Here is a 26865-nt window from a genome sequence, read left to right as displayed (position 1 = left end):
CTGAAGTGCCAATTCAAACAGCCCACCAGCTTTGCTCCGAAGGTTCCCGGGCGCTGCCGGCAGCACAGTTCACATCCCAGTGCTTCCGGGGCCTTGAGCAGTGACAACGGGTGGTTTTTGCAATACCAGGCCAAACTATCCACAGTTTGGCATTGTGCCCCACTTTAAGGAATTCTAGAATTCCTGCACAGGTTTAGCACCTGGAGGAGGGGAAGACACTGTCTACTTGCTGAGCCGACGAGGCTGTGCCACCACGGAGAGCCAGAGGGAGGGATTTGCCAACCCTTGGCAGGCATTTCCCCCAGAGCACCTCTGTGAATGACCCCAGCCGCTCACCTGCTGCTTCAGGCCATCCCCTGGACGCCTGCGGCACTAACCCCGCCATCAGGATGCCATTTCCTCACACAGCCCTTTCCGAAGTCATTCCGCGCTGCCATTGTTCTCCGCATTGTCTTCAATGAGTTTTCCTAGCCTACCACGGGGCCTGGGCTCTTAACCAGCCTTGCAGGGACTCTCTGTCAGGAGCTTTCTTAACATCAAGAGAAAACCAGCTTCCACTCACTTTCCTTTGATCAGGAGCCAAGAGCATTTTGTCAGCCAAGGCAGACAAAGCACTTGGAGCGCAGCATGAGAGCCTGCAGCTAGATTATTGCACATTTCCCAGTTTTATTTGGATGTAAATACAGCATTAGCTCTAGGAAGAGACCGATATCCGACCCTGCCACCAGCAAAGCTGCACATGAGGTGCTATCAGATTCCTGCTCTCATTTCAGAGGGCAGGTCCTGATCTGATCTCAACACCAGCCCAAACTGAAGCCGTGCCAACATATAAAATCCGTGTCACTGAGACAAAAATCAATCCCTCCTCCTGAGGAAAAAGCCTGATTGCAGCAAACTCCAAAGCAGCCAAGGGGAATTTTTATTTCTTCCAAGGCGTGTTAGTCTGGCACTGCTCATCCCTTTTTGTTCCTATTCCCCACTAATATCTCTAGGTCAGGAGCAGTTATACAGAATAGCCCACTGGTTCTGGAAATGCAGAGAAACAGGAAAGTGCCCACGAGGTCAGCGGGGCTATTTTCCAAAGCGAACTTGGATTTAAGGACTGGTCTGAAGAGCAAAGATATGGGGTGGGATGCAGAGTCTCTACAGGAACAGCACAGCCAAGCAAATACAGGGTTCAGGGGCTGGTTTGCAGGGCTAAACCCTGTGTCACCAGGGAAAATTAATTGTGGTTACACTCAGTGTGCCTAATTAACACCCAGAGTGAGCAGGAATTTGATTTCCAAAGCAGTTAAAAGCTGCCTCATGTTCAGAATGTGCAAAACTATAGGAATACATTTCCCAGACAGATCCATTCCTTCAGAAAAAGCACATATAGCAAATAAAATGTCACTGAGGAAACCCAACTTCAGGCTGCTGTGGTTTGCCTACAAGTTTATACAACACACCGCAATGATGGAAGGGTTTAGTTCCCTCTTCTGCAGGAGAAGGGAAACCCACACAGCCATTCCCAGGGAAATGATCTGCCAGGCCTCAGAGTCATCTACTACCAGAGCCTGGAGCAGCAGCCTCATCCCTAAAATTCCCACTTACAGGTATAAAAAGATTTCTTGTACTTCCCAGCCTTCTTCAAAATGCTTCCAAACTCCAATATTCACCTTAAGAGCACCACAGCCTCCATGGTGGGTAACTGGAGCAGTAAATCTCTGAGCCTTTTCTTCACTGTTTACTCACACGAGCAGAAAAACAACATTAAAATACATGATTGTTATAATATTACATTATAATATCAACCACCTTACACTGAGCCAGTCTCCCAGCAGCATTTCCACACAGGTTTAAGGAAGGCTGTAGAACTCACCGTGGCTGTCAGAAATCAGGAATATGTATCCGTGTGACAAGGAAAAGGTCAGTTCCCAGAGGGGCTGGAAGGAAAGACTGAGGGACACCTCTGTCCTTCCAGCTCTGAGCGAGGCTGGACACCAGTGTCATCACAAATGGCCTGCCAAGGCTCTGCTGGCCTTTGGGGTGAGATCAGATATTTATTTTGGTCTGAAGAACTGCAAAAAGGACAAACGAGTGAGGCATCTGGAATAGCTGAGCAAGAAAAAGGAGGTTTCTTGAAAAAACATCAGTTTGGGCCAATGCCAGCCTCCCAGACAAGAAACAGGACGGTGATTCCTATCAGAGGAGACCCCTGGATTGGTTTGAGCAGCTCTGGATCAAAAAGTAAAACAAGCAATGGAGGACAGATCCGATGCTGGGGCTGCGTGTCCAGAGATTATCCCATAATTTGGTATAATAAAGCCTCTTATCCAAGGGGATAAGCACAGAAGCCGCTCCACAATCAGCTCACTACCGAGGCAGAGTTCCTTATCTCTGGGGAAAAACCTTTTTAAACAAAGTCAAACACTCTGGATGAATACACTGTAATTCCAAGGAGACGGTCAAACACAAAAAACACCGTTTTCAAGGAAAGCTTTGTGCTGACGGATCTGGTTATAAATTCATTGATATGCAGTTGGCTGGACTTGCAAAGACCTCGCTCTGAGCTGAGTGCCTTAACTCCGAGCTCAGATCCTCACGCTGAGCTCCGTTCCGCTCTCTCTGCTCCGCTGGGCACGGCTGCGGAATCGCTTCCGAGCGGAGCCATCCCGGGAGGTTCCGGGAGAACCGGCGGGCACCGCTCGCTCGGCAGAGGCCGCGGCAGCTCTTCCCCTTCGGATTGGGGCGAGGAGGCAGGGAGCGAGCCGGAGCGCATCCCGGTGCCCGGGGACGGCACGGACAACGGGACGGCAGCGGGGGCTGGCAGGGCTGGCCGTGATCCCCCGCAGGGATCGCATCCCCCCGGGCTGGCAGGGCTGTCACCGCCCCGCACGCCGCCGCCGGGCCGGAGGTCGCGGCGAGGGCAGGAATACCGCAGGCGCCAGCGGAACGGGCGCAGCGGCTCGCCCGCTGACCCTCCTGCTCCCACATCTTCCCCCACAAAAATCAGGTTGACATGCACAGCCCACTGGCAGGCTGAGCGTATCCAGTTTTATAACAGCACAGCTCCCTTGTTCCATCCCGTATATCCTCCCGCTGACCCGTCTCTGATCCCTCCGAGCCCAGGATGCACACACGGACACCCTCGGAGTCGCAGCCAGCCGGGGTTTTATCACCAGCACTCAGTACAAACACGCATTAAATCCAACACAGCTCCCAAACCTGTGTCGCAGGAGAGTCTCCAAGTCTCTTAACTCATTCCAGATCTATCCGCTGCTCTTTACACGGAGCTTCCCGAGGCTCCCAGGCGGCTCCTGCGGGGCTGTAATGAAGTCGTGACTCTGTGTGTGTGAAGTTCCTGCTGGAATTTGTAGGCAATTAATGTTTTTGTGGTTTCACAGGCAGCAGGACGAGGACTGAATCTGCTCTAACATCTCCAAAACCTGCAGCCTCTCATCCCTGACACCAGCATTGTCCCAAGTTAAAAACCAAAAAAAAAAAAAAAAAAACAAACAAAACAACAAAACGGAAAGGGACCGATAAGGACCCATCTGACTGAACCCTGTTTAGGTTTGTAACATCCTTCCGTCTGCTAGGAGTGATAATAGCCTGTGAAGGACGTGCTTGGCCCCAGGGAAAGTATTTAACTGGGATATTGGAGACTGATGGTGGATGGGTGCCGGCAAGTTTTGGGGATAAGCTGAACGAGATGGGGGGGGGGGTGGGGGGGTGGAGGTGGATCTGGCTGGAAACATGGACAACTTTATCCTGGAGGGGACAGTCAGACATCGGAGGAATGGTGCCATCTGTGTGGAGTCCAGGCTGGCTGATTTGCAGAATCCCAGCATTTGGAAAAAACCTCCAAGATCATCAGGTGCAATCTGCAGTTGTGATAGTGGGAGAAACTTCTCAATATTCTTGTCTTTTTCTTATTCTTCTTGATAGGATTTTCCATTTGTAAGCTGGATTTTATAGGAACGGGAAGTTTTGTGCCTTCAGGCCACCCTAGGCAGCATGTTGTTTCAATTGCTGTGTAATCCCTAAAAGCATTTTCCTGAGTATTCCAGGGGCACTTCCCAAGAAAAGTCTGAGGGTTTATCATCAAGCCCACTGTAAATTCCAATTGGAAATCCTGGGTCAGTGAATCACAGCAGCATCACTCCTATTTTATTATTACTGACACACACTTATGTACACACTCCATTGGTTTTTCCATGTTAAATTTCCTGTGTGTGCACAGCAGGATCCTACTGATGCTTTTAATGAATAAACATGTAGAATTAATCTGAAATTTTCTCTAAACGCAGCATATTTGGAAAGTTATTTCCAGTGTTTTCAAGTCTGAAATGCATCAGCATCAAGGTGGTTTGGAAAATGAAAGGAAGAAAAATGAGGGAGGAAACGCAGGATCTAGGGGAAGGCAAAGAGTAAGTGAATCCCATCACTCATGAAAAATTAATTATTAGAAAAATGAGTTATTATAAAACATGAGCCATTGTTAATTAGATCAAAGAATATAAGTGACTCCAGCAAGAATTCTGGCCTGACATCTGTCCCAACAGGATTAATTTAAAATAAACATCAGGAAAAATTAAATAAATCAGTTCAGTTGTGCCTTCTCTTGCTCCAGACCATAGAAGACTGAGGCTTTCTGTTAAAAAGTGGTGAAAATGCTTTCCCCCCCCCCAACAATTAAAAAAAAATAGTTGCATTATTTCCAGATTTTAGAAGAAAACTAATTGGGAAAGTTAAATTGCAAGAAAATTTGCTCAAATATTAGGAAAAATTGGGTTAGGAGCAAGGGGGTCTGTTCTTGGAAATGGGAGGTTGCTGCCTGCCTGGATCCTGGTTTCCAGACCCACATGTACCCGTGGGGCTGCTTCTGGGACATCAGGTTCCTGAGACAGGGAGGTCCCATGAGGAAATCAATTCCCACGGGGAGTCACAGCCTTCATCTCACAGGGAGGTGAGAACAAAACTCAACCGTGCTCGTTAACACGCCATGTAATTCCCTTTTTACAGACTAATTATCTGATGTGCTGCGAATCCAATCCCACTCGAGGACCTTTGGCTGTGATAGGGAGAAACATCCTCCAGCCCGGGACAGGGAGAAACATCTGATTGCTAAATCACCCTCACTCTGAGCAGTCCAGAGTCCACTCTTTGAGAAATCCATCTCCATGACCCAGTGCAGCAGAGGATGCTGTTTCCTGATAGGGGGGTCATTTGTGTGGAAGAAAAAAGAGGGGGGAAAAGGGATTAAGTGGAGGTGAGGGAACTTTCTGTGATCTGAGAGCACAAACCACTGCACAGGCTGACTGGGATGTGGTGGCCAAGGGCACCTGCTCTGCTCCTTAAATCCGGGTTCAGGGAGCACCCAAAAGATGGAGGAGAAATCAGAACCAGCTTTGTGCAGCACAGTCTCTACATATTAAAAAGAAATAAAAACGAGATGTTCCAGGGACAAAGGAAACCCAGAGAATTTGCCCTGTGCCCCGAGCCAGGCACTGAGGAGCAGGAGAGTTTACCTGTTGCAGAGGGAGAAGGGAATTTTCTCACCAGCTCTTCCCAGAGAATTTGATTCTTTCAAAACCACGACATTCCCAGTGTGGGAAGCAGAAACACTCCGGGAAGAGCTACAAACTGCCTCCTCGTGGGAAATCTGGCTGCCTTCCTGTCCTTTTCTCTTTTATAGAGTGCTAAATACCGGCAGGTACCATCGTTCCTATCCCAGCTTTTGTATGGACTTTTACAGTCACTGCATCCCTGCTCAGGCAGCAGCATGGGAATAGCTGTGAGCACGGCTACAGAAAAAGCTGGATTATTGATGAAGTTATATGATTATTAATTACATTATTTATGAGTGCAGAGAAAAACCAGAGCAACAAAGCAGATTCCCAACAACCTGGCTCGCTGTGGAGGCTCCCAACCCTGCTTTGCACCATATCCTTTCAAAAATCCCTCTCCATCAGAAGAGCTTGTTTGTTGTCTTCTAATAGAGCTATTCCAGTGTTCCTTCCGAGAGCGGAAGAATATTCCTGGAGAGGCAGGTTTTTTCCAGCCCTGTTAAATTGATTTGCTTTTAAGAATCACTGGGCGGTCGAACCGCTCTGGCTCCGGCTTGTTTGTGCAGAACACTCTGGAGAGGTTTATAGAGATATTAAAATTAAATATGAAGTCACGGAATAAATGGGGCCTCCATTCAGCGTGCCTTGTAAATCCAGTTTAAATGGCTCCCTTTATTAAATATCCTTTCCTCTTAAAAATGGATTAACTGCTCTCGCCGGAGGCTCTGACGGAGAAGCTGTTGGATCCCTATGGCAACGCCGCGCTCCCAGACCCCTCGCTCCGTGCCAGCCCCTCGGCTTCATCCCAGTCCAGGAATCCTCTTTATACCACCCCCAATTATTAATCATCATCTTCCACTATTAATTACAACCCCGAGGCCAGCATTGAGCAGTGTGCTGGAATTTCCCACTGCCTCCATATGGAATGCATGGATAGAGGTCGGATGCCTTTCCCAGCACACCTGGCAGTATTCACCTGATTCCTCCTCTGTTCCCCTGATTTTTGGGCTCGTTGTTTTCCTTTTCTTCTTACTTTTGGCCTCAGTCTCTCACAATTCCCAGTGCCACTCCCAGTGGCCCTGCAGAGCTCTCAACATGTGTTCTAGGCTGGCATTTGGAATTTAAGGCAAATTCATATATAAAGGGGTGATTTAGCTGGATTTTGGGGTTGTGCAGGAGGCTGAAGCACTACAGTCCTGGCCAGTCCTCATGTGACCCCTCAGCACTGCTCCCTTCCCAAGGGCCATTTAGGAATTACCTTTCTGCCAAGGGCTTTATCACAGGGAAGAGCCTCCAGGAATGCCCAGCTTGATGTTTCCAGACAAATGAACTGCTGCTCCACGACCCTGAGGTTTTGGGCACAGGGACACAGCCACGGCAGGAGCAGCAGCTGGAGAAGAACACAAAAAGCTCAACCTCATTTTTATTTAGCTTTGAGTGACACAGGCAGTGCAGGAGCCATTCCAAGACTGGCTCTGCAAGACTGCGGCTGCTTTCCCATGGATGGAGCCTGTGCCAATGGAGCTGGGAGCTCCCTGTGCTGCCACTGCAGCATTTGGAGCAACATGGAGCAGCAAGAGCCAATGCTGGCATGCAGGGATTTGTTAGCAGTTATCCATTATCTCCCCTCAAGCCCCCAGCTTGGTGAGCCAAGTGTTTATCCCACATGGATGGGATGACAAGGGCACAGTAAAACAGGGAATTGCCCACGCTCAGGTCCCTGGAGGTTAAAGGGATGTGTACCCCTTTTCCTTGTGTGTGGCACCAACCCTACCAGGGCTGGTCCTGCCACAGGTGATGAGACAAATCCCACTCTCAGCCCCTGCACGGTTCCTCCATCAGCAGGGATGGAGCTGGGCAGGTGCTGGAGCACTCTGTCACATTCATGTGACAGCCCAAACTGCTCCTGTCTCTTGGCTTGCAGGGATTTTGGCACAATTACAGCCAATTATAATTAGCAGCATGAAAGCCCCAGTTAAATACAAGCAGGAACTTGTGGTTTTCACTCCAGGTGAGAAGCCACTTCAGCCAGTCCTGGATGCTGCTCTGGATCTGCTTGGCTGGGACATGTGGGGAGTGAGCTGAGGGAACCCCAAGAAGGCTCCCACAGCAGCATCAGGAGACCAGCTGGCACTTTCCCTGGAAAAAAGAGCTGTTCCAAAGCAGAACAAAGAGCCACACCAGCATCCCTGAATCTGCAGGACACTGCTGTGCCTCTCAAAGGATAAATTCCCAAAGGTCAGGATGCACTTTTCAACATCTCCCACCCTCTCAGCATGCTCATCCTGGTGCCCAAATCTTAGCCAAAGCCTCTGGAAGTGCCCACAGCCCCATCAGCTCCTTCTCAGCACCCCAAGTGCCTCCTTCTCCCTGCAATTGCCATAAAGCTCTGTCACCTTCAGACACCACACATAGAAACGGAGGAAATGGGACACAGAGGTTGGCTCTGCCAGGTACTTGAACCACTGCTGGTCATCAAAACCTGCCAGGGGATGCCCAGCTGGCCAAAGCTGGGCGGGATTCCAATGGCCACACACCTCACGCTTTCCATTCACTGAGCCCATGCCTTCCTGATGCATGGGGGACTCCAAGGACAACCTGTGGCCAAAAGGACTCTGCCACAGTGGCAGCAGAACATTCCTGGCAGCATCAGTCATGATACAAGAGCAGTTTGCTGAACGTCAGATCCAGGAGAGCTGGATACGACTCTGCGCGCCTCCCTCGGGTAGCAGATTTCAGCAGCAAATCCAATTTTGTTTGACATTAATCTCAACTTTTCAGCCCGCCACAGATTATCCTTTTGGTGATGGCTCACCATGCAGGAAGAGCAGGGATGGAAAAGCTTTTTCTTGGTTGTCTTTCCAAAGGACCCCTCAGAGGGAGCATCGACACCCAGATAAGCGCCAGAGCCGGCCGTGGGTCACGCACAGGGGGCAGGTTTCTGTTGCATTTCTGGCACCCACGTCACTGATGGCTCCCAGTAACCAGGTCACATTAAATCCAACTGGAAATTCTCAAATTGGTTCTTCAGCAGAAATCCCAGGCCAGGGGGCTGGGAATATCATGCTCAGTGATCCCACAGCAGCTCACAAATGTACGTGTCCCTGGATGAGCACCTTCCACCCCTTGGGAGGAAAATTCCCAGATGAGTTCACTTCATCACTGTGTTTTGCTTTTTCAGGAATTCTCTTGGTTTGATATGCTTCTCCAGGTCTGTGCTTCTGGCAGCTCCCTGTGAGAAGCTGTGCTGACAGGGCTGGGAGAAGGAAGCAAAAAGCAAGGATCCTCTAGCAAAATCCCTAATCCTAGGAAGGAATTTAATCAGGAATTTAAGAACAGGTGTGATGCCAGCAGGGCTGCAAGGGGACAGGGACTGAGGAACCCCAGCTCATCTGATGGAATCATCTCAGAATTTCCTACTCAAGGTCACCTGGGAGTGAAAGATGCAGCAAATTTTCAGAAATATGTAGCCAGAGTCTAGTGGATTATCCAAGGGCTATGGATGCAGTTCTGCCATGCCCAGCTGATCTGCATTGAGGCCACAAAAAACACGTGCCCCTTGCTTCCTTCTGTGTAATTAGGAGCTAATTCCATATCAGACATTGCTCTTTCCTTCTGCCCGTTTTGTTCCCAGAACTCATCCCCTCCCTCCCCAGGCGTGCGAGAGCCATGGCCCCAGGAAGCAGCAGAACATCTCAACATGGAATGGAAATCATGAAAGAGGAGGAGGAGCCTGTGGGACAGCTCCAGAGGAGCCATGACTCAGGACTGTGTGGGAATGGCTGTGTCACCACCCAGGGCCATGGGGGCTGCTCCCCCTGAGGATGAGTGTGCAGGAGCCCTGCAATGCCCCTACACATGCCCATGCTTTGGCCTTGCGCCCCCAAGCCCTGTCACTGGCTGGGAGCACCCCTGAACAGCTCTCACCTGCATGTGGCTGCAGACACTCCCACCAGGTACTCTTGATCCCATTATCCTGCTCCTCCACTGCTCCTCTTTGTCTGCTCTTCTCCCACTTGGAATCCTTCTGGCCATTTGGGATGTCTTGTTATATGACTTGGCTATTGGACTTGTCCTCAGGGTGCATGTGGCACTTGGTGCCACGGGGCCGGCCACTCAGATGGCAGAAGCTGGTGAAGACAGCATTCCAAGCAAGACACTTTTCCAAAGCAACATTCCCCAATGTTTCCTTCAGGGTTCCTAAAGCCTAGCTGAAACAAGATCTGTCACCATCACCTGCCCTGCCTGGACAGCAAAGACTCAAATATTCCACTGACAGCAGCTGTCAAGAGCAGACTGGAGACAAGTCAGTCAATCCCTGCCTCTCCTGTTGCCAGCTGTGCTATTTCCATGTAAAACCCAACAGATCACTCATCCCACAACCCTGAGCACTCACATCTGCTCCCAAGCACTCCTAACTCCTGCAACCACCAGGTCCAGGCAGGAAGTTCATGCAGGAATGGGAAGAACAGTCCAGCACTGGTTTGTTTTCTAAATCAATACGATTTTTCAAATTTATTTTTTAAGAATTACTTCTAATATATCTTTCTCACAGAAGGAGGGAATAGGGAATGTTCTCATTCCATCTGTAAACAATGAAATACAGATCTGGGAAACCAGGGAAGAGACACAAAAAAGTGCATTTTACAAAATTATCAACTAAAATATATTTTACATGTATTACGCTTCAATTTAAATTCTACTGACTGCATTTTTCAGTTTCAAAAAATATTTCCATATCTAATAGATTAAAAAAGCAGGAAATCTTTTCATTAGGGATAAGACATTTCAGTTCATTTACATGCTGTTTGCACAACAGCATCAGCAACCACGTGAACCTCAATGTTCATGGCCTGAAGCAGATTCAACATGGGAAGAGTCAGGTTTGTCCTCTCCAGAGCTGGACCGGAGTCTGTTATAGACCCAGAGCAAGGATAACTTCCCTGCTACCTGGAGAGGAGCCAGGACAAGGTGGGAGCAGGGGGAGATGGGGCAGAAGGAGGAATTTTGGTGAGTTACTGTGGTTCCAAGGCTGGGTCTCACACCTGGGACCAGCTGCAGCAGTGCTCAGGCTCACCTGGCTGGTGGCTCTTGCAGCATTCTGTGTCCAAAGCACTGCCAGGGAGAAATGGCCACAGCAGTTCTCCTGCTTCAGGTTCAGGGACAAAGTCCCCATGAAGCCAAATGTGTGGATTTAGGGCTTCCCATCACCTTCCACTCACTGTGGGGTGCAGCTGCTGCACTCTCCCCATGACTGGGTAGCTGCCATTCCCTCCTTGTCACGGGCAGGAGCAGCTCCACTCCTCCAGTGTCCTCCCTCCCTGCTACAGGGGAAAACCACTTCATATCCTTCCCCCAAAAGCATCAGAGACCACCATCTCCAATGCCTCCTTGCACCCCTTCATCCGAGTGTCCCCAGAGTGCCACCACTTCCCAACCTAACACAGCCCCACCATGTCATTCCAAGAGACCCCCAGTGCCAAGCGAATTGTTCAGGAGAGATCTGGGCAATCCCTTTGACACCAACAGTATCTTGAGGTATAAGTGAGAGAAGATGCTTCACCTGACAATTCTTGCTTGCACACCTTCTTGGAGCTGGGTGTTCTCCCTGGGCTATGCAGGTGGGAATAAACAGGAATTTTTCCAGCAGGAATCCTCCACCAGCTGCAGGGAGATGCCTGCCCGCTGCGGCAGGTGCCAGACCTTGTCATCCCTTCAAGCCATCGCTTCCGGACACGTTCCCCTCTTTGGTATGTAGAGCAAATCTCTGGAGAACTCCTGCATGCCTGAACTATTCCATGTAAGGAACTGGATGCCATGGGCTTTCTCTCCAGGCCAGGTGTGTGGCCGCTGGAGCAAGGTGACAAGCCCTGCGTCCCCAGGGGGTACAGGGAATGCTGCTTGCACTGATAGGACATTAAAGCAGAATGGACACTTCCACCATGGAACACAAGTTCAGAAGCCCCAAAAGACTGGGAAAAGGCAGATCCCTCATTTCAGTGAGCAGCTCCAGCAGGAACATGGGTGGCACGGGGTCAGTTCTGCTGTAGTTAGTGCAATCTCGGGCTGGGCTCCCAGCCTGGCGCAGTGACTGCTCAGGATGTGACACTGTCCTTTGGTTTGCTTTGGGATTAACTCCAAGTTACCATTAAGATAAGCTAAGGTCTGTCTGGGATCTAAGGTCTGTCTGGGATCTGTACAGGTAAGGCAAGAGGCAGGACCTGCGGGGCTTGCACGGTCCATGCGAACCTTTCCCGATGCTCAGGTCCTTTCAGGAGCCACAAAGCCACTTTGGTGAGCTTGTTCAGACACCGGGATAAGTTTGGAGTGGGGGAGGTTGCTGATGGCTTCAACAGCACTCCCCAGGAGCAGGACAGTCACACGGGGAAAGAATTTTAAAAAGCCAAAAACACGCAAGAAAATGGTTTGCCACTTCTCCCTCTGGCTTCTTCCCACTGCAGACACATGGGGATAAGCAGGGTCTGTAAACGACATTACAGGAAACAAATTGGGAAGAAAGAGAAAATCCAAAGCCCCCTGAGCCATCAGGGAAAAGCAACACTCAGAAGAGAAGAGGAAACATGGTCGACCCCAGTAGAGCCCACTTTGTGAGCTCCAAGTGATGAGTGCCGGGCCTCGGGAATGGGGCGTAGAATCCTGTGGGCTCTGTCAGGACACCTGGGACAGGACCAGCTTTAACCCTACACTGTGGTGTGACACCTGCCACCTTGCCAGCTCCTTCTGCTCCACCATGCAGCAGTTTCCAAGCCCCAGTCTAGGTGGTGAATCTAGGTGGTGAATCACAGAACAGCGAGGTGAGGGGAGGGAAAAGACGAAGGAGAACAGGAGTCACCTCTTTCCCTGGTGGAGCAACTCCTATCCAAGCATGACACAAGGCCACTCTGCACCTAGGCAGCTCCCAAAGCTGTATTTTGAAGCTCTCACCATGGGAATCCTCAGAGCCTGTCCTGTGGAACCAAGGAGACTCTCCTGTGCTCTGCTAAGAACTGGGCTCAGTTCAGGGCCTGAAAACCCCCACTGTCCCAGCCAGACTCAACAAACACTGCACTGACACATCCCTCCTGCACCTTCCCACCGTTCCCCCACCCACGGCTCTGCACTGCTTCCTGGCTTTTATCCCCTGCAAACCTTCCCGATAGATGCAGCTCTACATACATATATAGATATAGATTTACTTCTGCAAATCCCTATATCTATATACATATATTTATTTTTTACGTATATATTTTCATTTATGCTTTTAATGAAGTGCTGTGCTTTCAACTGCTGCCTCCCCCTCCACGGGCTCCACTCCTCGCACGCTCCCGAGTCCCAGGATGGAGCACTGGGTGCTCCCAGCTGCAGCAGCATGAGGTGGGGGAGAGTGCACGGGTGTCCCGGGCCACGGGCGCTGCGGTGCCGCCCGCTCCCGCCGCGCTCCGGCCCACGGGCTGTGCTACTGCGGGTTCTTCAGGATGCGCCCGTGCCTGAAGTCGTAGACGTGACGACAGAGGAAAACCAGATCGGGGTCCGTGTCCTCGGGCACCTTGCGGTGCAGAGGGGTGGAATACTCCTCTGAGGGAGGAACCATGATGGTTTTCCTGCCCGGGATCCCTTCGACTCGACGCTTTGCCAAGGCACAAAATCTGCGGGGCAATCACATCGGAAGAGTTACCAGTGGATCTTGGAATGCTTTGGGCTGGAAGGGACGTTAAGGCTCATCCAGTCCCACCCCTTGCCATGGGCAGGAACCTTTCACTAGGTTCCACCTTCTACTAGCCCAGGTTGCTCTAAGCCCCATCCAACTTGGCTTTGGACCCTGCCAGGGATGGGCCAGCCAGAGCTCCTCTGAGCCAGGGCCTCACCACCCTCATAGGGAAGAATTTATTCCTAATAGCCCATCTCTCCCTGCCCTTTGGCAGTGTGAAGCCATTCCCCCTTGTCCTGGCACTCCAGGCCTTTGTAAACAGTCTTTCTCCATTTTTCCTGTAGGCTCCCTTGAGGTACTGGAAGAGGAAATTAGGTCACTCCAAAGCCTTCACTTTTTCAGGAAGAACAATCCCTATTCTCTCAGCCTTTCCTCATAGGAGAGGTGCCCCATCCCTCTGATCAAACTGATGGCCTCCTCTGGACTCGCTCCAACAGGTCCGTGTCCTTCCTGTGCTGGGGACCATGAACTCATTCCCTCTCCTGCTGCCTGTGGCTCCTGCTGGGAGCCACAACTGCAGCTGCTGGAGGATAAGGGGAAGGGAAGGAATGTGGACAAAGCTTTGTTCAAAGAGAACTCCTGCAGGAAGCAACACAAGTTTGTATTTCCATACTGGTGGATATCATACAGCACCAAAGATGATAGCTATTTTTTTTAGTTTTTAAACCTTGTTTTAAATAGTTTTTAAACCTTATTTTTACTGCTTTGGCCTCATTTTTGTTAATTAGCCCCTAATAAATGCTTATGAACCAATGTTTAGGAAAACAAATAATTCAGGATGCCTTCAGGGAACATCTCTCAAAGGTGACCTGACCCACAAGAGTATGAAAGAATTCCTGCCAGCAGCTGTTCCAGAAAACTGGGGTGTTAGAATGGAAAGGAACTGCGTTGATCCAAAGCTTGGGGATGGGGGATTTTGTTTGGTTGGCTTTGGTTTGTTGTTCTTGGGGTAAGGTTGGGTTTTATTTGTTTGGGGATTTTCAATGTTCTCAAAAGAAATATCAAAATTCAGCTTCTAAAGAGTTTGTACACCAGTTTGTTTTTAGAAATTCCAAGAGCAGAGCCCTAGGGAAGGAGCAGGCTGAGGAGGAGGAGGCCTCAGGCATCCCCTCCATGGCAGGGCTGCAAAGACCACAAGATGCACCCAGCAGAACTGAAGAGATTTACAGCACTGGTTTGCATTATGGGTTTGTGCCCATTCAATCCCTATTTTCCTTCAGCCCTATGTATCCATCACAGGATGGCAGGCTGGAATATGGGAAGTTCTTACTGACAAAGCTGCAATTCAATCAGCAAGAGCTCAACTATAACAGCCTGAGTCACTGCTCCAAGGGGTGCTGCTGCCAAAATCCCAGGACGTGATGTCCAGCATGAACACTGGCACTTGTATCAGCAGGTTTTTGGGTAGTCTGGCACCTGTGTCCCACAAGGGATGGATATATAGGATCTCTTCCTAGCTCACTTAGTTTTTAGCTCCAAGTTCCATGTTTTCCTGTACAACTGTTCCTGTCTTCCTTGAAACCACGTGCAGTGATCATACACACATCAGTATTTGGGAGTCCCTTGAGGGTTCCCAGGAGTCTGGGAAAAGGTTTGGAGCACCAAGAGTAGCTGAGGAAGCTGGAGGGGCTCAGCCTGGAGAAGAGGAGGCTTGGGGGGACCTTCTGGCTCTCCATAACTCCCTGACAGGAGGGTGCAGCCAGAGGCTGTCAGGCTCTGCTCCTAGGGAACAAGGGACAGGTCGAGAGGAAGCAGCCCCAAGTTGCACCAGGGGAGGTTTAGGTTGGATATTGGGAAAATTCCTTCAGGGAAAGGGTGGCCAAGCCGTGGAACAGGCTATGGTGGAGTCACCATCCCTGGAGGGATTTAAAAGCTGTGTGGATGTGGCACTTGGGGACACGGGTCAGTGTGGAATGGAGCATAGAATCCTGTGGGCTCAGTCAGGACACCTGGGACAGGACCAGCTCTAACCCTACACTGTGGTGTGACATCTGCACCTTGCCAGCTCCCCTTGGCAGCTCCAGGGGAACAGTAGGACTTGATCTTAAGGGTCTTTTCCAATCCAAAAGATTCCATGATCCTACACAATCCAGACATGCAATGGGTCTGGAGCAGGAGAAGCCCTCTGCCTGCCTCAGAGCAAGTGTCACTACCCCAGCTCCAGCCACACCACAGCCCGCAGGCTGGGACAGCTGGGCTGGCTGGAAATGGGCAGGGTGAGAGAGGCTGGAGGCAGGGGGAGGTTTGGGAAGTGCAGCAGGTTCAGAGCTCCACCTACCTGCAGTACTCTGCGAAGGTCAGCACGTAGCACTTCTCCTCGATGCAGGCGACGCTGTTCTCATCCTGGTGCCGCGACGCAAAGATCTCCTTCTGCGTGAGGAGGGGAGGGGACAGGTCACCCAGCTGGCCCGGAGCCCCGGGGGGCACGGCCAGCTCCACCCTCACCCACCCAGAGAGGGAAGGGCCAGCTCTGCACCTTCGCCCATCACCTGAATGTGGAGTCACCAAAGCATGCCCAAAATGAATACTCTTCAGAGCCAGGGCCCCACACAACCCAGGCACCTGCCGTGTGCTCAGTGCACCACATTTTTATCCAGCAACAGTGACCAAAGGACTGACTCTCCCACATCTCACCCTGCCCAGCACATTTTGTGAGACCAGGTGCTCCAATATCCCACGAATTTCCAATGTCACAAAGCTCTTCAGCAGCATGGCCATGGCTGGCTGTACCCCTTCATCTCCCCCTTCTGCCCGGATTCTCTAATCCATCTTTATATCAAAACTTAGAGAAACCCTTCTTGTCCAATCATTTCCTCCTCCCAATTCAATTAAAAAGGCTGGTTTAGTGAGAGAAGTAGCAACAGCATTTTTCAGAATCATGGAATTGCATCCTGGAATGGTTTGGGTTGGTAGGGACCTTAAGGATTATCTCGTTCCGCCGCCTGCCATGGGCAGGGACACCTTCCACTAGACCAGGTTGCTTCAGCCCCATCCAACCTGGCCATGAACACATCCAAGGAGGAGCAGCCACAACCTCTACTGGCAAACTTCTCTTCATTTTTTCCCAGAGTAATTTAGGGAATTTGGCTCTGCAGCAGGCAGGATTGGTTATACCCAGGGTAACCCAGACAGAGCCACTGAGAAGAATTACAGGTATGGTTAGATCAGCAGAGATGATCTCTGGGAACATGGATGCCCTGCAGAAGTCTGGAAGCATTCCCTGAAGGCTCCATTTCTGTTTTGCTGGAAGGGAAAACTCAAAAAAGGGTGAACATCTGGGGACAGGGTTGATCAGGGACACTTGGAATGCCACACCTGCCTTCTGCACCTTGGGGTTCTGGTTTACTCCTTGAGTCAAAACTACCTGAGTCACCCTGGCAAGCCTGGCCCAGCCCTCAGCCCAAGCTCTCTCTTGTTTGAAGAATTGTGTAATTTAAATGGGTTTGCAAAAACCTGGCTTAATTCCTCTTGGCATTCTCCCTGGACTGAAATGTGACTGGATACACACAGCTTTCATTTATAAAGTGCCACATTTTTGTTTAGAAACTCACCTGTGCCCTGCAAGTGAGGCAGTTACAATTCCCTGGCTGCTCCCAAGTTCTGTTCTCAAACCCTCCCTCCCTTTTTATTAAAAAAAGTAATAGAAATTAAGAAAAAAACAAGCTTTTAGAATTGGGTTGAACACAACAGTGAATTCTTCATTCCCAGTTAAAACCAGCTTGTTCTGTCACCCAACACAAGCCCATGCAAAGCACAGCAAGGCGTGAAGTCACAGTGATTCACACATTTTCTTCTTTAAAAAGCAACTCCATTATCCTGACACAGCATCCTCAAGCCAGACTTTAGTTCGCATCATAAATCTATGCAGGGCAAGGATGATGCATCCACGTTTCTGTACAAAACTAACATGTTTTTGGAGTTTAAGAAACAGATTAAGGGATTTATTAAAAGGCAGCACATGACACAGGCACTTCAGTTTCCTGCAAAATGGCAGCAGGAGCTTTTGCATCAGGCTCTGCAGCCCTGTAGGAATTAGACTATGCTTTTGGAAAGATGTCTGATCTTGATTCGGTATAAACTTACTCTTTCTTATTCCTAAGGTAACAGTCTAAATTACTTTTTACTTAATATGTGGAATTTCCTCAGATTAAAGGGAGAAACATCAACACTCAGCAGTTTCTGTTAGAGCCTCCATGTAAGGAGCTCAGCAGCTTTTTCGAGAGCCCAGATTTTCTCCACAGGACAATAAATCTGGGGGAAAAGCCCAACTATAGGACACCACCACTCAACACATCTGGCAACAGCTGCATCACAGCCAAGAGTGCTCTGCTGTACTCAGCTTGAGGCCACCCAGGAATGCAGGGAGATGTTGGGGCAGTCTCCTCCTCCTCCTGCAGGAGCACAGAGAGCCCGGGATGCCCTGCCCCGATCCGGACTCACCTGGTGCATGCTGGGGTTGCGGCCTCCCTGAGTGTGCTCTGGTCTGTAATACCACAGGAGGCTCATCATCAGCTCCCCTGCAACAGCAGGATTAAAACAAGTCAAGCCTCAGCTTTCTCCGAGTGTTTTCCTACTCATTCCCAGCTTCCTCCTGCTGCTCCATCCCCTTCATTCCCACAGCATTCACGGAGAGGCAGCTGTGGCTGATAAATATTTCATGCTGAACTAGGTGTCCCTTTGTTACAGCAAGAAGCTGCATGGAGTCAGTCATGTTGCTTTTCCACTACACCTCTGCCTCCTTCTACTCAGGTTACAACCAAAGAAGACAGGCACAAAAAACTCCCCAGATTTTCAAAAATCAAATGTTTTCACCTGCAAAAAAAAAAAAAAATCCCTTTGGCACACAAGCGGGAAAAGCTGCTCATCCAAAGTTGGGAACTTGCAGCATTGATTCCCAGTTCAGGGCAGAATTGCTGCTGCACTGACACAACCACAATGGGCCCCACCACATCTCGATTTATGCCTTTTACAGAGAATTTTTTGGATTTCTTTTGCCCCCTTTTAAGCACAACCTCTACAGCATTTGGTTCAGCATCCTTGGCTCAGAGATCGCCACTCAGACACCAGATCTCTCCACAAGTCCCCACAATTCCCACCCCCAGCTCTACTGGGGTCCATCAGAGCTGCTGCAGAAGAGCCCTGCTCCCAACAGCTCCCACACCAGATGTTGGATTGGAGCAAACAGCAGCTCCCCCGATGTTTGAGCAATGAAATAATACGGGAGAGGGCTGCTAAGACGGGCACTTGGCAAATATTCTGTGCTTTCATATCCAGGAAGATTTTCATTTATCAGCCCCAGACGAGTGATTAAGGAGCATTTCAATTCCTGGAACAATCCAAATGGAAGCCATGGCGCTCATCTCCTCTCCATCACACTGGTACCCTAACCAGCCTGCAGCTCTCCCTAGATCCATTCCTTCTCTTCTTCCAGCTCGCTCTGTCGAGCACACACACACACACACTCTCCTGGCACTGTACCTGTTTTGGGGTCCTCCCAGAGTGCAGAGATCTTGGCGACGTAGGGCATGGATTTCTTGCGGGGCCCCGATTTGAGGAGCACGGTGTCCCGCACCCGGATGATCTCCCCGTCCCTCTCCACGGCCTGGTAGCTCTTGCGCACGGCCGGCTCCGGCTCGTTCTGCACACACAGCAACCAAAACAACCCCGGTCAACAGGCAAAGGGCGACTTCATGGTTCTCCTCCACAGTGCAGGCACTGAGGAGCAGCTCACCACGGGGACAGCACATCTCACAAAAGCACTAATTGCTGAAATTAATACTCTTATTTCAAATTAAAACACACTTGCTCCTTCCATTTTCTGCACGCAAAATCTTCAGGAAAATCACCTTTCTACCTGCCTACCTGGAGGCCCGATTTTCCTTACCATTCAAAGGCACCAAAAACTAGGTGTGTTTTGAATGCTGTTTCTCTGATACAAACATGGTAAAAAAACAATAAAACATGAAATATTTGACAAAAGCAGGGCAGGGAGTGGCAGGGAGGCCGTGGCACAAAGCCTTCCTTAGCAGGACTGCCAATGATTCCTTTGTACCCTCTGACAGTAGGAAATAATCACTTTTGGGACTATGAAGTGGGTTTTTTAGTTTGCTTTTGCTCCGAGTTTCATTTCAGAACGCCTGAGCAGGATGGTTTAACCTCCTGCCAGATCTCCCAGGCAGGATTGGAAGCATCTTAAGGAGATTAACGCCTCGCTGCTCCTTTGGGGTGTGACAGCCTGAGGGATGGATGCACAAGGCCAGTCTCTAGCCTTGACAGGCTTCATTTTGGCACAGTCCTTGACACCTGGACACAGTCCCAAAGGCTAAAGCTCCAAAACCTGTCCTGTCTGCTGCTCTCAGCAGCCTGAGGTTGTGCCATCACACCAAGCAGCAGCACAGATCCTGCCTGGACCATGGCCCTCCCTCCTCCTGACAACTACTGCACATCAGTGCCTTGTCCCACCTTCCCAGACACCACGTGGGGCCCATTTTGAGCTCTTATGCTTTAATAAGATGAAGGATATTGCCTTCTCTCGCAATTGAAGTGGACTTGACTGGACCTAATTGAATTCTCTGGCAGGAAATCTCCCATCTTTACAGGAACCACTCTCTGCCCCGAATGCAACAAATGGGAAAGTACAGACAGGAAATCCCTGGAGAAGCAACTAGCCATGCCACCATGCAAGTTACAAGAAAGGGGATTTTGGGTGCTAGAAAAATTCCACCTGGGAACCCGTATACTGTCTCAGTCCTCTGTGCACTGGGAAATCTTTGTGGGGCTACAGACACCATAAGCGAGAGCCACCTTATGAGAGCTGCCTCTAGACATGCCCCTTGTAATTGAGGCTACAACAACCCTCAGCTTCTCAGACAGGTTTGCCCAACCCAGGAGAAAGCAGCTGGAGGATGATCCCAGTAGGATGGACTCCCACGTGCCTCAGGTGCCACCCATGTACGTGCCAGAGCTGGGAGGATCTGTCACCTTTGAGCTGAGGCCAGCACAGAAGCAGCAAGTTCTCTTCCCCTCCCAAACCACACCGTGCAAGGTAACACCAGGACACACAGGGAACAGAGCCAGCAGTGCCTCTGTTCCCATCAGAGTTTCACCGTGAGGTTCTAGGCAGCACCCAGTGACCATCCCCAGCTGGAAGTGAGCCCCAGCACTCCCAAGCCTTCACGCCTGGAGGTTCAGAGGCAGCTTTCCCTGCCCAGCCCCAGCACTCAGACACCTACCACGACATAGACGGCCTTCTCGCAGGCCGTGCCCACGGGGATCCAGCCGTTGGTGGCTCTGCGCCGGCTGATCCGCTGCTGCTTGGGGTGGGAATGGCCCCCGGCCGCTTTGCTGTTGGAGGCGTGCAGGCAGCCTGGAGTATTCCGCAGCCCGGACTTGGAGCCGCTGGGAGGCTTGGAGCTCTGAGGACATTCCCGGGCCATGGTCTGAGGGTCAGAGTTGGGGGTCTGCAGGTGAGGGACGGGCTCTGCAGCTGGTGGCACGCTGGGCACAGGACATCCTGAGAGCGGGTGGGCAGGCGACGCGGGGTGTCCTGCCACTGGGATTGTGAGGTTCAGCTGGTCCAGAGACTTGCAGCCTTCTAAGGGAAGGGAAGAAATGAGTCACGGATCTCATCGGGAACAGAAAGCAACTACACAGCTGGGACTGTCCCACACCACGGCCGCTTTTGCCCAAAATCCCCTTTATTGCATTATAGCTGTAAAGACTCTTCAGGCTGTAATTTCATTTTGCACTGTCACTGGATTGTAAAAGCAAAGCCATTTCTGAGCTTGCGTGTTCCAGTGCTCCGCAGATGACACTGCACCACAACAAACCCATCTGAATCCCAAGTAATGCCAGCCAGGAATACACACAAGGCTGGCCAGTGTCCAAAGCAGTTCCAGCCTGTCAATATGTATAAAAGAAATAAAAGGCTTATCGAAACAATGAGAAGGATTAAATCACGCTGCCAAAAGCAGCCAGCTTCTTTCAAAAAGCCAAATTCTACTAATCAGGGAAAATTGAGATGATTCTCCAAATTAAGTCCAGAGAGATTAAACAAGGTGGAACACAACCACAAGATGCTGCATCCTCAGCAAAACTGTGTCCCTGCAGCAGACATGGGAACCTCAGCAGGTTGGAATTTGGCTGACACTGCCTCTCAGAGCATCCCAGAAATACATTGTTCCGCTCAGGAGTCACAAACAAGTCTCAACTCAGGCCAATGGAAGAACCAGTTGTAATTACGCCCTATCAGCGGGAAAAGAGCTCCTGGACCAATATATGATGCACCCCTGTTCCCTAAACGGGAGACTTGTTTTTGGGGTGACCAAGGCACACAGGCTCCAGGAGATGTCTCACACCAGAGCTTACAAATCTGAAGGGAAAAATCCACCCAAAACCACACAGCTCCAGCCAAAGAACTGCTGGGACTCCTGCCTTCCCACCTTACTCTCCCTAAGGGCTGAAGCCAAGACACTGTGGAGCTGCGAGTCCAAGGGATGCCACAGATCATCCTCATCAATCAATCAATCAATCAATCAAATCAACCCCAAGTACCAAATGCCACAGGAATCCCCAAGACTGCCCAGAATCAGGATGCAGGCACTGGCAGGCACAAGACACATGGAGCAAGGAATCACCTCTCAGGTATTTTGCTTAGAAAAGCAGCCTTTAAGCTTTAGCTAGAGCAGCATAAAACTTCACAAAAATCTCTACTAAACGTCAGAGCCCTGGTGCATATCTGCTTTTGCTGGCACCTCTGGGACTCCTTCCTTGGTCACGCATGCTTCCAGCCTCTCCAAAGGCACTGGCACTAAAGCAGCCCTCACAGCCTGTCCCAGCTCCTTTACACCACTCTGCTCAATCATCACCCAAGCTCACAACCCAGTCCCTGGATTTGTACCACACAGATACAGATATTTCCCTACAAACACCTGGAAGACACGAAAGCAGACAGATGTAACACACAGCATTCAGCATGTCAAGCTAGATCCCTCTCTGATGGGAGCCTGCTGCTTGCAGCCAAAGTGCTCCTTCAGTTCACTAAAATGCCCCACTCTAGGGAAGGAAAATATTTTAGAGGTGCATAATTATATAAAAATCAATCCTTAAACCTAAGGCCCCATCAATATTCTCCGAGACCTCCTTATACTCTTCAATCCACAAACCAAAATCTCAATGATTCCAGTGTTATAGGTTTTTAAATCCAAGTTGCTCCCATCATGGAAATCACAGCAAGGGAGATCTCAGTAGTGGGGTGACACACTAGCAAATACTCACTCCTGGAACTGCTGCTGCCCTTGCCGGCACCAGGAGAAATTACTGAATCCACAGGAAGGGCTGAGCTCTGGAAAATACTCTGTCTGCACTGCCTGCATGCTTCTGGCCGCACAAAATCAGAGGCACTAGCATGCAAAAGCTGAGGAACAAAGTAGACTGGTATGACCTCGGGGCACTACACAGAAACTGTCAGGCAAGAACACACTGCTGAGCTGGTTGTCTTGTGAGCATTCCCCTTTCAAGAGCTCTGAAGCCACCAGCAACCCTGTCTGGCTGCTGCCGTAGGAAGCGGCACCATGACAGCGGGGATATTTCGGGAAAACAGAAATTACACTTCAACCAAATGCTCCTGAGCTTCAGCAGCTTCCTACAACGGAAGATGACAAAGCCTCGCTCCAACCAAAACTCCATCCACCTACCTGAAAATCTGTTCTCAGTGGGTAAGTCATGCCAGCTCCTGGCTGGAACATGTGGTTAGTGGAAAGATCCCACGCTGGCGCTCCCAGCAGCTGGAGAGCAGCCTCCTCTACAGACCGACTGTTTGCAGCACTGTCCAGCCTGGTGTTACACGCAGTACTGGTGTCTGATAACCCCCACACAGCACTCCACTTTTAAATATTTAAAAAGGTATTTTTCAATGGCAGAGGCAAAGCTCCAAGATAAAGCAGGAAGTCTGCAAAGCAGGCGGGGACAGAGAAGAGCCAGGCACATAACAATGTTTCTATACCCCCTCATCCCTCCTCATTCCAGTGCTTCATTGTCAGACACTGAGAGCAAAGACGGGCTCAAGAGTTCTCAAACTAACAGCGTGCCTGGCACTCAGACCACCACAGTGAAACTCCCTACGCAGTCCTGCCAGCTCTGATCGATCCGTGGAATCCCAAAAGTCTGCATCCCCCAGCTGGCACCACTAGAGTTTTACAGCAGAGGCAATGCCTGCTTCTCCACAAGCTCTCTGAGGACTCCTGAGCCGCCAGAGCGAGGTTTTGGGATGGGAGGAGTAACTCATCCTGGTGTGCTCCCGACCCTCCGCTCAGAGTGGCACAGCGGGATGGCGTGCGGGAACTGAACCCGGCTCGTTTTACAGAGATCAAAGCTCAGCCTTAGCTCCAGCGTGACAAACCGTGAGTCAACTTCTCGCTGCCAAAATCCTTTCACCGATTCTCTGCTTTCCACACTAACAAGACCTTTCAGTGGGAAAAACCCTCCGGGTAAAAAAACGGGGGAAGGGGAGCTGGAAGGCGGATCCCTTCCAAGCCGCAGCTCCGCTGTGGAGCTGAGAACTGCTCGCAGAGGGAACCAGCCTCCAGGCAAGCAGGCACCGCGCCGAGCCACCCTCTTCTCCCAGGAACGCCGGCCGGGATTTGCGTGCACTTTGCACCTTACCTGCTGCAAAAGGCATTTTGTAGGGGTAGCTGCTCCGTCCCGCATGCACGCTGCCGATCCTGCCCTCCGGCACATGCACCACGCCGCAGACGCTGTAGCTGCTCACGGCTGCTCCCTCCCCGCAGCAGTACGGAGAGCTGCACCAGTGCAGGGGCTGGAAATGAGCACCTGATGGCAAGGAACCGGAAGATACAAGGAGCCCCTCGCAGGTCGCAGCCTGCGACAGCTCGTCCTTGGGATAAACGGAGCAGGGGGAATAGCCACTGTATCCACTTTGGCCATAATAAACATAAAACCCGTTCAACGGAGTCAGATCTGAGGATTCATAGAGACATCCACAATCCGCGTGATTCCCGGGCACGGGCAAGGGAGGGAACTGCTGCACGGGAAAGGAAGGCTGATGAAATTCCTGTTTGGGGGTTGGGGATTTCTCTCCAGGTCTTCCATACTCCGGCTTCATGGAAGCTTGTCCTCCCATGAGCAAAGGCAGTCTGTGGTAGAAGCCCTCCGTGTTGGCGTAGGAGCCAGGCAGCGACTCGTAGGGGACGGGCTCTGCTGTCCTGTAGAGCCTGGAAGAGTCCCGCTGCTCCCCTTTCCCAAAGGTGCCCAGGGTCTGGCCTTGCCAGCCACGCTGCCCATCCATTTTTAAGCTAGCCACTTCCTTCTTGGATTTGACACAGTTCTTGCGTCCGGCTTTGGCCCATTTGGGTGTAGATTTCGAACAGTGGTTCTCGGACTTGGCCTCTCCGTCCGATTTACTCCTCTGTTTCAGGGGTTGGTCTTTCTCATGGGTCAGCTTCAAGAAGGCCACGGCATTCAGGCTGGCCAGTCTCTTTGGGGTGGGATGGTAGGAGATGGAACCATCCTCCCTCTTTGCCCCATCATCAAAGACCTCATCCAGCGAATGCTCACAGCTATTGCATTTCTGACTGGGCTCATGCCGGTTCTTTCCTTTCCCTGTTTTCACAGCCGGTTTTTCCAGGGCAGGCCAATTGTCACCAGCTTTGCACTGCAAGCCCTTGAGGGTGCAGTCCCCAGCAGCCTTCCCAGAGTCCCTGCGGAAGCGCCTGCCGGATAACAAGCCATCGTCCCGTTCGAACAGCAGGTTGTTCACCGCCTCAGCGTTCAGCGAGGCCAGCCGGCGCTTCCTGGGCTCCGAGGGAGCAGGATCAAAGTCCTGCTCCGGCCCGGGATAAGTCACTGTGCACTTCTCCCCGGATGACTCACTCTTGCTCGCTCCCACAGGCTGAACTTGTTCTGAGAACAAAGCAGATCCCAAACCTTCAACCCAGCTGGGAAGGTGCTTTTTTTTACAGCTCGGGGTCTGTTTGGACAAAGAGCCAGCTACATCCTCCAGCCTGGTGAGGAGGACCTTGCAGGTCTTTTTGCTCACCGAGGGGAGCAGCCGCCTCCGCAGCGGGTACGTCTTCCGCACTTCACGCAAACTCTTGCTTTTGTTATTCCCTACAAACCCACTGGGACACTTTGGAGCCTCCGAGGCATCTCCGTCCCGCTGCTCTGCATTGGCCCTGTCCATCCTCCTGCTGCCTGTTGGCGATGAGGCCTGGCCAGCAGAACCAGCTGGATGTTTCAGAAGGAAAAGTTGTTTTTTCCGGGCATGCGTCATAGGATCAATGTCCAATCCTGGGAACGAACGGGAGAAAATATCTATTAATATCGCTGAGAGGGTCCCATCTCCTCACAAAGCACCAACTGCCAATTAGGAAATATTTGGGGAAGCTTGTTTCTATACAGCAGAGTCTATTTGGGTGATGGCCAATTAAGCCAATTAAGAGACAGGATGCAATTAGATGTGGTTTAATATTAAGCCATGGAACACGACAGTAATTAAAAGCAAGGTGGTGATAGCAAATGCCACAGCAGCTGGGGAAAGCTGGGTTCGGACAGAGAGCTGTCCACCCAGCTCCTTCTTCCACTGATGCTGCTCCTAACAACTTACAAATTCCCATCAAATCTCCAAAATCTGAGGGCTGGTCCAGGGCACAGAACAGAAATAACCCCCAGCCTGTAACTACCTGCATGTTGATACAGGCAGGCTGTTCCAGTTTCATTTTCTGAGACAATTAGGCAAAAGAAAAACAAAAAGTCCACCTACTCAGGTGAAAAGAAAACTTGGGCTATTAAGCAGAGACCTGCCAACATTAATAAATTAAATACATGCAAATCCGTGTGCAGGTTGGAACCTGGCTGCCCACTGCTCTTGTCATTTTCTGTAGCTGTGTTTTATAAAAGTTGTGGGCATTGAACACCAAATCACAATTGGCAGAGGTCCCACTGATAGGGCCTGTTTCCTGTTTCATGGCAGGAAACAGAAGCCTGGTGTTCCCAAGTTATCCAGCACCCAATTTTTAATTAAGAAATTCTGCAGTCTACAGCTTGTATGTCCAAGGCTGAGACAGGATATGGTTGGGTGATACCAACCTACAGACATTAAAAATGTCAGTGTAAATGAGTGATAGTGGAATAGATTTAATGAAGTCTGTCTCTGAGCATCAGAAACAGCAGCAAAGGACAATTACTTCCATTCAATGTTATTTACAAAATAGTCAAATTCCATTTATTGGCAGTAAAGTGCTGATCTTTTTATCAGCATCCACCTAGGAGGGGTTTGCTCTTCCCTGCAATCAGGATTTGGGCTGTAACTCCCCTCAATTGACACTGGTCTGCCACTTTTGAGGCTTTTAATTAAAGCTCCTACTGCTTTGGCAGTGATTAGAACAAAGCTCCCGAATTACAAGAACTGTTCATTTGATATGGTTTAATCAAGCTGATAATTAGATTATCTATTTGAAATAAGCCCAATGTGTTTTAATTGCCTTACTTATATATGCATTTACTAAGGGAAATTCAGGAATTGAAACCCGCTGGGGTTTGCATGGTGCTTTTCTAGATGTCATCCTCCTGGCAATGTGTTTTTGGGGT

At 50.4% G+C, this 26865-nt stretch overlaps 1 protein-coding gene across 1 annotated transcript in view; it reads right to left on the bottom strand.

Annotated features, from left to right (window-relative positions):
- Nucleotides 1-10035: 10035 nt before the first annotated feature.
- BAHD1 (bromo adjacent homology domain containing 1) overlaps nucleotides 10036-26865 on the bottom strand; it is a 35567-nt gene continuing 18737 nt past the window's right edge. Inside the window, exons 2-7 of the mRNA XM_021556038.3 lie at nucleotides 23923-25566; nucleotides 20493-20854; nucleotides 18739-18898; nucleotides 17701-17777; nucleotides 15539-15630; nucleotides 10036-13198 (exon numbers count right to left, since the gene is read on the bottom strand). Coding sequence (XP_021411713.2) covers nucleotides 13009-13198; nucleotides 15539-15630; nucleotides 17701-17777; nucleotides 18739-18898; nucleotides 20493-20854; nucleotides 23923-25549 — 2508 coding nt within the window. The 5' untranslated portion in view covers nucleotides 25550-25566 and the 3' untranslated portion in view covers nucleotides 10036-13008. The remainder of the gene's footprint in view (nucleotides 13199-15538; nucleotides 15631-17700; nucleotides 17778-18738; nucleotides 18899-20492; nucleotides 20855-23922; nucleotides 25567-26865) is intronic.

Source organism: Lonchura striata, chromosome 5 (genome assembly GCF_050655825.1).
Source record: "Lonchura striata isolate lonStrDom1 chromosome 5, ASM5065582v1, whole genome shotgun sequence".
Lineage (NCBI taxonomy): Eukaryota > Metazoa > Chordata > Aves > Passeriformes > Estrildidae > Lonchura > Lonchura striata.
This window is presented reverse-complemented; position numbering and strand designations above follow the sequence as displayed.